This window comes from Lissotriton vulgaris, chromosome 9 (assembly GCF_964263255.1).
Source record: "Lissotriton vulgaris chromosome 9, aLisVul1.2, whole genome shotgun sequence".
Taxonomy (NCBI): Eukaryota; Metazoa; Chordata; class Amphibia; order Caudata; family Salamandridae; genus Lissotriton; species Lissotriton vulgaris.
Window position 1 is genome coordinate 629391065 of NC_141697.1, and position 17361 is coordinate 629408425.

Sequence of the window (17361 nt, forward strand, 5' to 3'; positions counted from 1 at the left end):
GAAGTCAGTGAAGCCAGAATATGTTGGTCTGCATCGCCACTGATTGTAGGACCCATGTTGGCTGCTGATTGGACGATTTCTTTTCACTACCGGTTTACCAAGGTTGCATGGGAAATGTAGTTGTTACATGTTTTTGGCTGCTATTAATTAAGTGAAGAGAGAATGGCATAACCCAGGCCTCCGAGTCCTTAATAGAATTGAAACTTTCCGCTACGATAGCTAGGACATTTTTCTTTTTCCCATCACAGAGAGAGCGAGGGAGAGCCAAAGGAGTGTAGAACAACGAAGGCATAAATCAGCTCTGATTCAGTGTGATATACCTGTACTGCTAGATATCAGAGCATAACCAGTTCCCAATGCAGTGTAATACCCACCTCAGGAGGGGAGCTCAAGTGAGTGGGATGTACAATGGGAACGTATTGGATCTATCCGAGTTAACCCATAGACCAGAATGGTGGCCAAACCCTGTCAATGCGGAGACGGCCCCCTCCTCATCGGTGCATTCCCTTTGAGTGTAGAGGAGGAGGTCATACGCATAGAGTGAGACATAAAGTGGCAAACTCCCAGCCTCTTTTCTAACTCTTCAACCATCATTCGTGCTAGGGCTCCCACTTTGACCTTATCAAGGATCTTTGAACAAAGGGCAACCTTTTTTTGTAGTCGAGATTTTGGATGATGTAAAACTAATCCTGCATTGTTGTCCCCTCAGTTACCAATATGTCCACTGCTTCACCTGAGAATTTAATTTTGCGCTTTCTTGTACACCCATGGCTTTCACTTGCCTTCCTCAGTTATTGTCCTTGTCAACCAATAGTAGCATTGTGTTGCGAAATGGCATTTTGCACTGTTTATATGACACTATTTTAACATTGTGTGGCATATATGGCATATAATAACTCTGATGTTACATCATCATGTGTTGCACATCGGGCTGCAAGTTATCTCATTGCCAAGTGATGCTTTTTATTTTTTTGAAACCTTATTTATTCCATTTTCCAAGTTAAAACATAGGTACAATCTTATACAGTCAAAGAAGTACAACAGGTCAGTTCTGGAATCCGTAAATATTAGCAGCTTGTACGACAGGACATATCACATTACATAGTGTTGTAATTCTCAGAGGCAGATAGATGCTTGAAAGAAGTTTATTGGCAGGAGACAGCTTAAACAACCACCACCAACAAGTACTCAGTCTTAACTGTACATCGCTAGCATATAGAATGTTGAGGTAAGAAAGAACCATAACAATTCTAATAGAACATGGAAAGGTGGGATGCTACACACCTTCCCCCCTAAAACAAACAAAAAAAAACAAAGATAAGGAATAAAAGGAAGGAAAAGAAAAATAAAAAAAATAAAAAAAAACTCAATGAAAATAATCACGCAACTTTACAGGAGAATGTTTAACACGGACACTTTTCCGTAAAACAAGATCATTAGAAGAATCAGAATTCTGTATGATAACATTGTCGCAATTTTCATTGTTCACCACACTAGATTGTTCACCATTCTGATTGCAATTGTCAAGCATGGGATTAGAGCTATCCAAATTTTGATTCTCACATCCAAAAGTGTCTAGCAGGGGTAAATAAGATGCATCGTTTTGCTCAACAGAACCATTAGGTTTAGTGACAGAATGATCATTGGTGGAGAGAAAACCAGGAGATGATTTTATGTCTGAATTCAAGCCTTTACATAAAGAAATCCTCCTAAAGTTCCATATTTTGCCCCCCTCAACTCTAACCGCTTTGGAGAAAACTTCAGTAATCCTGCATGGATCAGACCATTTATTCCACCTGTTACAAAAACCCTACCAAACTTGACACGTACAAAATCCCCAACCTTGACCTTCCTGCAACCACTTTTAGACGACAAAAAACTAGTTTTCATTTTTTCTTGGTATTTCAAAACTCTATCCTTAACTTTGTCAGGATCCAATGAAGATTCACACGGAAGCTTAACCTTCATACACCAAGGAAGAAGTTTGGATCCGGGTTTCCTACCTCTAAGTAACTCAAACGGAGATAAACCTGTAACAGAATTGGGAGAAGTGCGATATGACAGTAACGTAGCACGCAGGGTTTTCCTCCAATCTAAATCACTTTTAATGGCCAACTGAATGGATTCTTTGATTACTCTATTGAAGCGTTCTGTTTGACCATTGGCCTGGGGATTGTAATTTGACACTCTTTTGTGCACAATACCACACCTCTGAAGAAAAGACAAAAATTCTTTGCTAACAAATTGCGGGCCATTGTCCGACACAATTTCTGCTGGAATGCCTTCCCTACAAAAAACTTCATCTAAAAACTGAATCACTTGAGTGGAGCCAACCTTGTCAACAATCTTTAATTCCGGCCACTTGGAAAAATAGTCGATTAGAACTAATCCAAAAACATTTTTGTGAGTGGATAAATCAAGAGGACCAACTATGTCAATGCCTAGCTTCTTCCAGGGGCAAGAGACAAATTCGATGGGAGAGACATCCACAGCAAAAGGTTTGACAGTTTTATCACTTTTAGCACAAGGAGAGCATGAATTAACCCATTTATCAACCATTTTATCTATACCAGGCCACCAGTAAAATTCACGAATGCGTCTCTTAGTGCTAGACATGCCCATATGGCCTTCATGAGCCATAGAAATGATTTTTCCTCTCAAAGAAACAGGAGGAACTATCTTATCGCATCTGATTATGAAGCCATGATCAAACATAAGCTCATCTTTCACCTTGAAGAAAGAAAGAATATCACCAGACAAATTTCGTTCCTGAGGCCAACCATACTGTAAATACCTTGTTACCAAAGGCAAGCTAGAATCATTCGTCATAGCTTCTGTCCAATCAGTTTCAGAAATACTACCAGAGGAACCTACAGTACTGCAATCGTTAACATCATCAATGTTAAGAACAACATCGGAATCATCATTTAATTCGCCAGAACAAATAGAGTTGACCAAAGGCAACCTGGACATGCAATCAGCGTGCACATTTAAACAACCGGGGACATACTCAACCACACATTGGAACTCTTGTAACTTTGCTGCTAAACGTGCTAAACACGCAGTTAAAGTTCTACCACCACCAGCTGCCAACATGTTAATCAAAGGTTTATGATCAGTTCTTAGACAAAATCTAGTTCCCCAGAGAAACTGTCTAAAATGTTCAGAGGCCCAAGTGCACGCTAATAACTCTTTCTCAATGATAGAGTAGTTGTACTCAGCTCCTCGCAAGGTCTTTGAAGCATATGAAACCACATATTCTTCCCCTTTGTCTTTCTGCATTAAAACAGAGCCCAACCCTACGTTGCTTGCATCAACACACACTATACATTCTTTTCCAAGATCAAATGGCCTCAAAAAAGGAGCATTGGTAATTTCCTGCTTCAATAGATCAAATGCATGTTGTTGATCATTGTTCCAAGAAAATTTGACATATTTTTTCAATAACAACCTAAGAGGATGTACTTTAGAAGCGTAGTCTTGTACAAATTTACTGTAAAATTCGGTGAGACCCAAAAATGAAACAAGTTGTTCCTTATTCAAAGGTGCTGGTGCTTTTGATATACTTTTGATGTGATTGAGTTTAGGTTTAATGCCCAGAGAAATAATTTCGTGACCAAGGTATTCAACTTTACTTTGTCTAAATTCACATTTGGACAATTTCAATGTCAAACCTTTTTCTTGAACACTTTTTAGGACCTTTACCAAGTTTCTGTCATGGTCCTCAAAATTTTTCCCATGTATTAAGATATTATCCTGGAAGGCGATCGCTCCCTCACAACCCTCTAATACTGTTTTCATGAGCCGTTGGAACACAGATGCTGCACTGGCTAGACCAAAAGGCATTCTGCAATATTGGAACATACCTTCAGGTGTAATGAATGTGGTCAGAAAGTTCGATTCTTCATGCAAAACTACCTGGTGATAAGCGCTGGTTAAATCAAGTGTGGAAAAGATACAAGCGCCTGAAAGAGTGGAAATAAGTTCATGTATATGAGGTAAAGGATGTCTATCAATCCAAATCTCCTTGTTTAGACTGCGGAGGTCTACACATAGACGAAGTTCGCCATTGCTCTTAAGCGATAAAACTACTGGCGAAACCCAAGGAGATGACTCAACAGGTTCAATTATTTTCTTGGCAACAAGATCCAACAAAATCACTCTCAGTTTGTCGCGATATGCCAAAGGTACATTTCTGACCTTATGTCGAATGGGAATGGCTGACTCTTTAAGGATGATACGGTGTTTAAAGTTAACAAAGACCCCCAAATTATCGTTAAAAATAGAGGAAAATTCATTCTTCAATTGAGCAATAAAATCATTTTCGGGTGGAACTACATATACAAGAGGAGAAGCATTAGGGTCGAGTTTAATCCCTAAACCGTGTTGATGAGGCCAACACAAGATAGATGCGCCTTTAGCGGCAACATATACCTTCCCTCTAATAGTTCTATCTTTGAATTTAATGTCAGCCCACATGTAACCCTCAAGATCAATTTTCTTTCCGGTATACCCCCCAGGGTGTATATCAGGTGGTAACAACTTTGTTGTACTCCAATATCTGTCGAAAATATTTCTGCCTATAATGGTGTACCAGGCACAAGAATCAATAAGCATCGATATTTCTTCTCCATTAATGGAAATAATATCATTGGGAAAACCCTTACATTCAGTATCTCCCACACATAACATAGTGTTAATTTCAGACGGTTGTTCAAGATCATCACATTCTTCATATGACAAATAATTTACTTTCTGTGAAGACTTACACATTTTGTTAAAATGACCCGGTTTCTTACACTTAATAGATATTTTGTTCAATGCAGGACAACCTCTATAGTTTCCTACATGATCATTGGCTCCACATCTATAACATATAATTTGGGATTTTTTATTAAAAAATTTATTTTCTTTCCCAAAATTCTCTTTTCTGGGAGGAAAAAATGCAGGTTTCCTATAATTGGAAGGATTCTTTACTAAGGAAACCTCAGGAATTATTACTTTACTTTTCACTTCATGACCTCTTATTTCATTCACAAACAACTCAGATTGTTCAATACCCTTGGCAATGTTTAACACGGCCCTAAGGGAAGATTCAGTACCCATCCACAACCGTTCTTGGATCTTCTTAATCTTAGTGCGCATCATGATTTGATCTCTTAAGACTTGTTCAAAATTTATAGTCTCAAAAGAACAAGAACCAGCCAAAGTGCGCAAAGCAGCTACGTAACTCTCAATGGATTTGTCTTCTTTTTGTAGTCTAGAGTAAAATTTAAATCTTTCCATGACGATATTGATTTTTCTTCCAAACCGGGTGCTAAGTTGCTTAATAACGATTTCAAAAATATTTAAGTCACCAGAACCTATATTCTCAACAGGAGGCACATTTTCTAATTCTTTGAGTCCTGCGCCACCTAGACAGTTCTTTAATAAAGCAAGTTTCCTTTTTGGAGAACAACCATCCACCTCCACTACATCTACATATGCTAAAAATGTTGGATACCAAAGATCCCATTCTACCTTGGGATCGCCAGCTGAAGGTAAAAAATGTGCAGGTGAGGTAATATTATTAGACATTTTTTTTTTAAAACACATAAATAAAATAAAGAACAGAAAATAATAAAAGTAGTCACCGTTGTCCAGGCAGTAGGCAAAGTCTAATGTTGATCGAAGTGATGTGGCTGATCGTTTTGATAGTAATATAAATGTTGTTCTTTTTAAAAAAAAAAAATTGTTTGCCCAAAACGAGTTTACAGAAGTAAAATGATGTTCCAGGTTTTAGCTGTGGAGAATAACAGTGGATAATGTAAAATGCGCTCTGTCACGGACTTCCGACTTCTGGTTGAGATGGTTGCTATGGAAACAAAAATCTGAGGAAAGATGGCCGCTGGAACGCAAACGTTAGAGTATGCGTGAAGACGTGGCCAATGACGATTGAGATACGTGGTGACACAGAGAATTATGCCGTAGAATGGTGAGAAGGGCGGAAATCCAGACGCGTTATGAAGAAATCTGAATAGCGTGGAGGAAGGCCACGAGCTTGAGAACCTCAGTAAGTTTTCAAAAAGTGCATCTTAGGATTAATGATCGAAAAAGTAATAAAAACGTGTGAACAAGTCGGAAAATAGGAATTTCGACAGAGTTTCACACAGAGGAATAAAAATGTCAGAATTAAGTCTTTAGGGTTGTAAAAACATAAATTATAGTCTTAAGAGTTTCAGATGGATAATTACGAGTTAAACACAAGTAATTAAACTGCCGCAGGTGCGATCAGAGCACATAAAACAACAGAAACTGCCGCTGGTGCTATCAATTTACACAGAAGAATAAGATAAAGTAGGCACCTTCAATAATCCTTAATTGAAATGGTGAACGCTGTCTCCAAACTTCATTTCGAGAGAAAAAAAAAATCTTGAAGAAAAAAAGTGGATTCCGTTCTTTTCTTGCTTCTATATCCCGATCGTCGCCAAGATTATGTTGTAATTCACAGAGGCAGATAGATGCTTGAAAGAAGTTTATTGGCAGGAGACAGCTTAAACAACCACCACCAACAAGTACTCAGTCTTAACTGTACATCGCTAGCATATAGAATGTTGAGGTAAGAAAGAACCATAACAATTCTAATAGAACATGGAAAGGTGGGATGCTACACATTGTGCTTCTCTGCAGTTCTGAAGCATGGTGAGAAAAAATAGCATAGCTCATCATCACACCCCACTACATATCGCGGTCTCAGCATTGCCTAAAGGTCTATCAGGGCTAGTATTTCATCACCATAAAGTTTGCCGCAATGCACATATTCAGCATAAGTACTTCTGGCATTGACCTCACATGACTGTGCGTGACATCGTCTTCTGTAGCTCCCGCTTTGTAGTTGATATGTATACCATTTACATTCACATTGATACAGTCGCTTTGTCATCCCGCCTGTCTGTCTCTGCCCCATCTTGCGACCCTGTACTGGTTAAGAGGTATGCCTGAAGAGGGCCCGATATATCCCTAGGCCTGCTCTCCATCGGCTGTGTTTCCGCATAGACAGTGTTCTGTTCTTGGCAATATGTAATATCAGTGAGCCAATCCTTGAACTTCGGTGCTCTGCCACTCCCCCAACGACATGCAACCCTACGTTTCGCAAGCAACAGAGCAATGTCAAGAAATTTTCTGTGTTGTTTAGGTATCTGCATGAAGCATCCCAATAGCATAATGAGTGGATCCCTGTCAAACGAACCCTCCATCATTGCCTGTAGAGCTGTGTGCACCTGAGTCCAGTATTTCCATACCCCAGGGCATTCCCACGCCAAGTGCATAAACCCTGCTCTGTCTGCCTTACATCTTTCACATCTATCATTATCTGACAGATGAAATCGAAATTTCTTAACTGGTGTGTAGTAGAGTCTCTGCAGAAACCTATAGTGAATTATTTTGAATCTGCAGCTAGTCGAGATGTTAGCACTGATAGCCCAACAGTAGCTCCATTGTGCTTCGGATATTTCGTTACCCATATCCTCACTCCAGTGCCTGCAGGCCGCACTCTCAACGCCTTGGTGTTGTGTCCTAATGTTCCCATAGATACTGGAGACCACATGTCTCCCATCTGCCGAATTCAGCATTCCGTGTAATGGCGCTACGGTCCCAGGTTCCTTTGGATATTCTGGTAAGATATTTTTTTGCCCCTGGCTCAGACGCACAGAATAGAAAATTTCTAACGCTGTGGGCTGCAATCCCTGGAACAACTGTTCCGTAGTTCGAAGCTGCCCGTCCAGGAAGATATCTCCCCATGTATCGATCTTAAGGCGCCTGCGCATTACTTGGAACCCTGTTTCCTGCAACAACAATATTTTGGGATGGTATGTCAGTGGCATGCGTGGTGAATATAGTAGCTGAGGTGCAACTTTTTCGCAATCCTTCTCCAGGCGTCGATCGTGCATGATACCGTGGTGAACGGTGTCTCTAGGGCCTCAACAGGGCCGTGTATAAGGCTGTTTAGGGGAAGGGGACGTGCCACCCAGTCTTCCACTGCCAACTGCGGCATACATGGCGTAGGCGCCGTCCAACGATAGGCATAATGCGCCTGCACGCTCATATAATATACCTCGAAATCATGTGTATCAAAACCTCTTTATCATAGGGCTGTGCGATGACGGACCATTTCAGCCGTGGTTGCTTCCACCCCAGAGCAGCCGGAGCAGTTCCGAACGTAGCGTTTTAAAAAAAAAAAGGCACCCGGGTAATAGGGGATGTTTAAGAATAGGTACAAAAACCGAGGCAGTATCACCATTTTAATAAGCGTCGCTCTACCTGCCATGGACAGTGGTAAGAATATCCAACGTGTGACGTAGCGGTCAGTTTAGTAATTGCTGTACCATAATTTAGTCTGAGTGTCTCCTCCCTATCTGTAGAGACCTGCATTCCCAGGTAGCAGAGATCAGAGCTACACCATTCTAGCGGGTAATCCAATTGGAATTTTGACACTGCAGGGGTGAGTGGGAAGAACTGCGATTTGCCCAAGTTTATTTGTATGCCCGACAACCGTCCGAACACCAGGAACTCCCGTAACAAGGGATTAAGATCTGTTTGAGGTTCCGTAACATAAAGCGTCAAATCATCCGCATATAATGACATGCCGATTTGTCGTTGGAAACATTTGAATGCCCTCTTCTTGTGAAGTTGTCGTATACGACACGCTAGAGGCTGAATCGCAATGGCGAAGAGAAGGGGGGGAAGTGGGCACCCCTGACCGGTTCCCCTCGTGATCGACAGCTGAGTGGACAGATGACCATTAATAAGGACTCTGGCAGTAGGTTGGGTATAGAGCAGTGGAATCCAGGAGATAAATAGTTTTGGAAACCCCATTCTGTGCAGGATGGAAAATAGATAATGCCATTCAACCGAGTCGAATGTTTTTGTAGAATCCAGGAAAACCGCTACTGGGAACTCAGGGGCAATGGTTTGAATTAGGGAAAAGAGGGTGCGCAAATTGTGATTGGTGGACCTGCCGAGAACAAACCCAGCCTGACCAGGGAGTACTATCCTTGTCATGAGGAGGGAAAGCCGGGTGGCCAGCACTTTAGCTAAAATTTTAGCATCACAATTAATGAGTGATAGTGGGCGATAAGAATCACACTCTGTGGGGTCTTTCCCTGCTTTTAAAAAGGAAGTAATGACTACCTCCCGCATTGAACTAGGCAACACCCCTATCTCTAATGACTCCTCAAACACTTATATCAGTATGGGGGCCATAATGTCTATGTAACATTTATAGAATTCAGCAGGCAGTCCATCAAGCCCAGACGCCTTCCCATTTTTTTGTGATATTATTGCCTTTCTAATCTCGTCCAGCTCTAGCGGAGTGCTAAGGAATGTTCTGTGCACGTCACTTAGCCAACATAATGCGATATCATCCAGAAAATTCCCGAACCTCACCTCCCCCATTCTGTGCGTAGTGTATAGCTTTCCATAGTGTATCTTAAACGTTTCCAAAATTCCCTCAGTGTCCTGACATGTCCCGCCGTCTGGTTTGTTAATCTCCAATATGTTGGTACTGAATCGTGGATTTCTAGTAATTTCTGCTAGTGCTCGGCCTGGCCTCTCCCCTCACAGTATTTCTGTGCCAACCAGTGCTTCCCTCTAAATTTTACCTCCCTCGCAGCCTCATCTTCGTATTCCGACAGCTTAGCCCTAAAATCTTTGTGTATCCTCCCATCGTTCCCTCTTGTCATCTGTGCCTCCTGCCCTTTCATATCTCGCTCCAGTTGGCGTATAGTACCTTGGATATCTCGTAGAACCCCAAAGCTTTTGGAGATGCAATACCCTCTGACCGTAACTTTAAATGCTTCCCACACCACCTCTACACTCTCCACTGATCCTGTGTTGCGAGGAAAGAATGCTGCAATCTCGTCTCCCAGTTCTGTTTTAAACACTTCGTCTAACAGTGCCGTGGGCTGAAGCCTCCATGTGGGTCGTGGTCTGTCACAGCCAGGCATCCGTAATTGTACCAACACAGGACAGTGGTCTGAATATGTTCTGGCTCAATGTACAACTTTCCCTATATCTGTACTCAGCCCTCAAGACAATAGACAATAGTCAAGACGGGCCCAAGTATTTGTAAAGGATGTGAAATGTGTTCCTTCTCTTTGCATAGGGTGATCAAACCTCCAACTGTCAATTACGCCACCTTCTTCCATAATTCATTGCAATACATCTCTAGATCGCCTATTGTACTTCTTACATCCATCCGCTCTATCTAGTCTAGGTGCCATAGCTACATTAAAATCACCCCCCAATTCTATGAATTGTTTTCTCTTATCTATTTTTGATTCTCATTCTCATGTGTTTTATTTTTTCTGTATTAATTTCATGTATTCACGTATTTAAATTGTTTATATGACTCTTTAAAAACTTTCAATAAACTTTACTTTGAACTTAAAAAAAATCCTCCCCCCAGATAATGTGCATCGACCCAATGTTTACAACCTTCCCCTACAGTGTCGAGAAAAATTCAGGCGTGTCGATGTTTGGGGCATAGCAATTCACAATTGTGACCGTATCAGTGCAAAGTCGGCCCCACACAATAACAAATCTGCCCTCTGTATCTATTTGGTCACCAATCACTCTGAATTGAATTGACCTCTTAATCAGAACGGCCGTGCCCCTAGCATATGAGAAGTAAGAGGAAAAAAGCCTAACCGATGCTCACCTACTTGCGAATGTTTGGCTTGAACGTGGATGCAAGTGCGTTTCCTGCAGTAACGCTATATGTACCTGATGGCGATCTAGATGTGCCAATATGTTCCTGCCTTTTCTATCTTCATTTAGACCCCGTATATTCCAAGACAATATTGACACAGTCGATGTCTTCCCATCATCAGCCATTTTTGTCTATCGCATCACAAAATATCACTGCAAAAGAACCATACATTGCCTCGCCTCCAATACCCTGTACCTGTCTATCAATCTTTACTTGTACCGTAACTCGTGACTTGCAATAACTGAACCCCCTTCCCCTCCCCTCTCCCACTGACACTCCCCAACCGGGTCAGACAGTCCCCCCCCACCCGAACATTCCCAAGCAATGAAACAATGGGGGTATTCCCATCGGGGCAATCTCCCCAGGTGACACACCTTAAACCTTGCTGCAATTCCCAGGTCTGCTTGCTCTTTGCAGTACCCCAGATCCAGCAAGGGCGTCTGACTAACACAGAGTAAAAAGAAAAATAAATAAAAAAATAAATAAATAAATGAGAGAAATATTAATCATGCTGCATCCATTACTCCCCTACATCATTAACCAATTCCGTAATAACATTTATCTACTGGCCCAGCATATCATGTGCCATTATACAACATTACTAAAGACAGTGGTGCGGGACTCTCCATGATCCTCTCACAGTGCCTATATAGCGTTCCCCACTTTGCAACCCATATCTTGTTGTTGGTGTCCGGTTTTATTCAACGTCTGACATTATCGTCTCTTCCAGCTCGTCCTGTTCCGTGGACTCAGTCTTTCTGCACTTCAGTGTCTTCAGGAATTTCTCCACCGATTGTGGCGACGTATGCATGGTTTGCTGGCCCTGATAGGTGATTCGCAATCGTGCTGGGTACAAAAGAGCATAGTCTATCTGTTCCTGTCTCAGCTTCTGCTTCACGCCATTGTATTTTCTCCGTTCCTCTTGCACCCGCACCGTGAAGTCAGAGAATATGGTGAATGACACTCCCTCATAGTTGAGTTGTTTTTTCTCTCTCGCTACTTTCAACACTGTATCTCTATCGTGGTAATTTAGCAGACGTGTGATGATGCTCCTGGTCGCGGCCTTAGCAACCTGTGCGCCCGTTCCACTATGAATTGTGTCGATAGAGCACCCTCTCCAGCAATCGCCGTCAGCATTTTTTCTACATAAAGTTCCAGCCGCCCAGTATTGGTACTCTCAGGCACACCTAGGATACGTATATTGTTGCAGCGGCTGCGAGCTTCAATGTCCTCGTTCTTCGCATCAATAATTCTCATAAGTTTATCCATTTGAGTCATTGCTGTTTTTAATTGCTCTGTGACATCTTCCGAATCCGATATGCGCTGTTCTGCTTCCTTGAGCCGCGTATCATGTTGGTCCAATTTACGTGCTATATTGTCCATATAAGTCGTAAGTGTGTCGACCTTGTCAGCAATGGTAGCAAACCCTTGCCTCATTTCGGTTAGTATGGTGTGTATATCATTGGCGGTGCCAGAATCTTCACCCCCTGTCACCTCTGGTGCTCCATCCCCCTCCTCTATCGTTGCTTTTTTTGAAGGGTTCTTTTTTGCCTCAAAGGTGAGGCGAGGTTGCCGGGCATCTGGCCGTCCATGTCTCCACACGCCGCTTAAGATTTCTTTGCGCAAAACCGTTCCTCAGTATCTATTCGCCATCTTGAGCTGCAGTTACACCTTGCATTAATTTCCGTGTGAGCGTTCCTCAGGCCTGTAACGCGATGGCCCACCACACAACTACTGTGTATATATTGTTGTCTAGGCAAAAGATCGTACAGTTCGTGTGGGTCGCGCCTATTAGTAGCAGTGTACTTGTCTCCGTTTATCTCTTCTCTTTTGCGCTGGTAATATCAGTTGCCCAATGCCACCGCTACTGTACCGCTGTCTTTAGTGGCCTGTCCGCCTCATGTTATATAGCAGTGCCCTGAGGGATCTCAGTGAACTAGGCCCATAGCGCTGCAGTATACTGCCACCCTTCATACAGTGATTCAGGCCGCTCAACATATGTAGGAACTCCGGCTTTCCCCACACCGTGACCCCTCACACACAACGCACTATATGTCTGACGTGGGCCAATTAGTGTTCAGCTATGTGTGTCCGAATATTTCCACTGCCTCTGAATTCAAGGATGCATTCTTTTTATATCTGGCCTGGGGCAGCCTGTTTGTTTGTGATGTTTTTCTGCTCGCACGGCGGCTCCTGAAGTTATTCCATATTACCGTGCACTACAACACTTAATCGCGATGCACTGGTTTCCCTCCTGCAGCGCCTCGTCTCTATCAGTTTGCATCCAATGCAGCTATTCGCGCGTTTTTTACAGTGTCCTGCCACATCAGGTGCTGCGCTGCTCTCGCCTGTCTTCTATAAGGTACAGCTCTGGAGTGGGAAATTATCAGCAATCTGAGGGCCCGTAAATATGTCAGCAGTTACAGTCAGTGCCCACAGTTGCACTTGTTTTTCCTCACCCGGTATGGATTGTATGCACGTCTGTCAATCCCGAATCCTGGGCCAAGTTTCACCGCCCACGATATGGCCGCCTCCCGAGGTCCGCACTCATACAATGGCCTGTGCAGCCCCTTGCGCAGGTACAATCGGGTGATGATTGCAGTCTTCGCAGCGGGGAACTCACACAGGGGGACTCACTGCTGTCGATTTCATGACGCCACAGTCTCTGTTGTGCAGGCCGTGCCTTTCGTCTCCGTGCGGCCTGTCAACCACGTGGGAACCACGGCACTCGCCTGACTGCTGTGCCCGGCCCCGCGCTTGAGTCAGTTTCCAGCGGCGCCCCGCAGCCAGGCTCCAGTCTTCACCAGCATCGCAGCATTCACAGCACTTACATCACGGTACCTCCGCCAGGTGCTTCCTGCATAAGGCTCTCATGGGGAGTGTGGATTATTACAGCAAAGGATGTATTAAGACAGGATAATTAAAATATATTCAGTCGGACTGCGGGAGCCTCACATAGATGCGGCCATTTCGCTCGTGCGCCACCTAGCGCCCCCCATTGCTAAGTGATGCTTAGTATGTATTGCGATGCTCAACATTTTGGTATCTGCGCAAAACAGTTTTCCTTGAAGCTGCATTGTTCTGCACAAGCATTACTAAATGTGGACCATAATTTAATGTCCATTTGGCTCAGCGCTGTATGTCAGTTACTGGTCAAGTTCTTTAAATTACATAAATCACATGACCATACTCTTCGACCACTATTCTATGAAGATATTCTTGTTCAACGAGCTATGTTGCTCCTGGTAGTGAGAAATAAGAAGGGGCGGTTTGCTCCTATAAGGAGCAAGGGCCCTCACACACCTCAAAGGGTGTCATGCTTCATCATAGAGTAGCTCCTCATTGGGCCACGCTGCAATGTATGTATTGCGACTTATATAGCGCACGTATCACCCAAAGGCATCAAGGCGCTTGCCTTGGGAACCCGTCCTGGCTTTTCCCTGTGAGATATCCCCTACTGGGCATCCCTAAGGAGAAAGCCAGGTATCCCGCAGCGGGTGGGCCGCCGTAGTAGAGATTAAGCAAGCTATTGCCCAGAGTTGCAGCGTGGGACCCCATGATTAGAGTAGGCACCGAGGCGAGAATTATCGAGTCTGTGGACATTTTTGGGCTCCGGACCCTGCTGCGTCGGGAATTGAACCCTGGTCCCGGGCCAGACCTCTGCATCAGGGTCTGCCGCTCTAATCAGTGAGCCACACTCCTCCACAATGCCCAAGGGGCCCCACAGGGGGGCTCTTTGCCGGAGATATTTTATAGACCCTGGTCTCATCCGTAGCTGAAGCGAGTGTGAGTGGGACGTGTGGTGTACATAAAAAGTAAGTTGAGAGTAGGGAGTGTGTGGACTCATGAAGGGTAGGTTGTTCGCACTCCACGCGCCAAACAGCAGAGTCGGGCGCAACCTCACTGTGTGTCCCGTTACTCCAGAGCTTACCGGTTCCCTTTGTCCACCACTTCTGGTCCCTAATGAAGAGGAACCTGACTGCAGATGGTGTACTGACTGTAGATGTTGTATTTGTTCAGGCGGATATGGTTAACGGACCCTGTTCCAGAAGTTAATAGATGTTTTAGGTCCTAAAGAAATGCCATGGTCATTTTGACATATAGCACATTTTCACTTAAATACTTGATGAGACAACTAGCAATTCTACTTTCAAGTATCACTTTTTTAACCACGACATGGAACCCGTTAATTAAAGCTAGTTCAGCAGGTTACCATAGGTGTTTTTAATCCACACACTCCCTACACTCTACTCACTTTTTATAGACACCACACCTCCCACACACACCCGCTTCATCTACGGCTGAGACCGCGGTCTATTAAAAGATTTCCGGCAAAGAGCCCCACTGTGAGGCCCGTTGGGCATTGCAGCACCGGCCAAACGAGGAGCTGCCCTATGATGAAGCATGACACCCTTCGGGGTGTGTGAGAGCCCTTGCTCCTTATAGGAGCAAACCGCCCCTTCTTCTTTCTCACTACCAGTTCATACATCGAGGCTTATCTGCTGGGTCCCCCTTTGCATACATTATGATATTCTTATTCAAATTCCCTTCAGTGGCATATCATGTTGAGGAATCTGTATTCTGTGGATTGACACACTGTCATTAACACAAACGTTTTATTTGCATAATTTTAAAAACAAAAAGTCCTGTTATTTTTGTTTATGCCACCATGGCAGATTATCAATGGCTGTACAAAAGGTTTCCTACATTCACTATTGTGTAGCACATTAAATATCTGGAAAACGAGATATTTGCATGTAGGGCATAATTAGGAAACCTCAGCGTCTTTTACATACTTTCAAAAGACCTTTGCGTTATAAGCAAGCGAGCATCCTTACTTCATTGAAATAGAGTTTGCTAATTAGGAATGTCTTAGGGTTTTCTACTAAACTTACTAGAGTTAAAACAATGTCAAATTTTTTTATTTTCGGGGAATATGATCCCGAGTTTATAATGCTATATTTTTATGAATACAGGAGGCCAAGTTATCTTACAGATATTTGTTAATTTTTTGTATATCTTTTTGTATAACGCTGTGCGATGTATTTGTACAAATGCACATATATATGATTTGCATATGATACTGTGATACGTTTCTGGTTTTTGAAACTATGAACAAATTCGTTTTGGAATTGACAGAATGACATCACTTTGATGATTTGTTATGAATAACAAAACTTTCATGTGGGACCTCTTTTCTGTATATATATTAACCAACAAAACAAATAATACACAATGAAAAAAAGGCATGATAATGACTTCAATTATACAGAGTAGATCTCACTACTGTGCCTTTTTACCAGGCCATGACTAAAAAAAGGTGATGATATAAACCTGTTTTTCTTTTATGGGTTTTATTTTAAATGTGTATTATTTTCGTCTATAAAAGGATACCTTCTTGAGAAAGTAAATAATCAGGTCCCTCAGTTCAAAGAATAGTGACTGTATTCATTCAAAGTGATCTGTGAACATTTTAATGATTTAAATCAATGAGAAAAAAACAATTATTTCCGTTGTGTCCAGTTGCAAAGATGAATGCTGATATAAAGCCATTCGATGATTGTGCAGGAATCCTTTCAAGCAATGTACTGTCTGACTTTTCTGAAATGTCAGATTTAAAAGCAAACATTTAAAACCTTATATATTCGCATGGATCCATTGGCAGATATGCTTGGGCACCGATTACACGTGAGGCGTATACCACACCCACTAAATAACATTATCCTGATACATCTTCAACACATCTCTCCCAAAATACATCTTCCACCATTAAATCTTCCTACCTTTTTAATTGACTTGACAGGATTTTTGCTATCCACTTGGAAAATGTTCCCAAGAAACGGAAGAGCAAAGGGGCCGGGGGGCAGTTTGCTTCGTTTGTGGATGGTTTTCCAGGCCGTAAAGACAATCAATGTGGCTAAGGTGAGAACCAAGGAAAGGGAGGCGCCTCCTCCGAGGTCCATCACAGAGGTGTCCATGCTCCCAGGGCAGCAGTGTCTAATCAGAATATCAAGACCTCTGTGCGTGCCAGGGCTTTTTGCTCTCAGCTTTTAGACTGTATTGCTAACCTTTATCAGCAAGACCTGTTTACACAGCTTAATAAATGGTTAACTTTAAAAGCATTCAGATCAGCGTAATAAATGTACAAAGTGATAACCCTTACCTGCATTGGCAGAGGAAAGGCTTGCCCGTTGACGGTGCCCTTCATCGACCCTGTGAGTGTGTACCTGTTGTATTACATAGGATTGGACTACTGTAATTTATACATAATACACACATTTTTATTTCATGCTGGCAAGATATCTGGGGTTCCGCAGTGTCTATGCATGGGGTGCACGGCTGGTTAGAAAACTAAATATTATTAGTAGATTAATTAACTATATATAAATAAAGAAGAAATATTGAAAATGTTAAAGCATTCTGTAAGTGTGAAGGAATTTGAAATTGGATTCTAAAGTTGTATGTATCCTCAGATTGATTCATGGAAGCAGTGTAAGTGCATCAAACACAATATAGTATGGACAATGGGAGGCATCAATTCAATTCCCATTAAAATGAATCATCTCATCATTTGTTTATTTGTTTGATGAATGTTTGGTTCAGTACTTTTGAGT

General features: G+C 42.6%; 1 protein-coding gene across 1 annotated transcript in view; it reads right to left on the minus strand.

The window, feature by feature from the left end:
- The window catches only part of LOC147691992 (cytochrome P450 2G1-like), a 708782-nt gene extending 691996 nt beyond the window's left edge, over positions 1-16786 (minus strand). The window contains exon 1 of the mRNA XM_086938281.1: positions 16531-16786. Coding sequence (XP_086794407.1) covers positions 16531-16725 — 195 coding nt within the window. The 5' untranslated portion in view covers positions 16726-16786. The remainder of the gene's footprint in view (positions 1-16530) is intronic.
- Between the last annotated feature and the right edge of the window lie 575 nt (positions 16787-17361).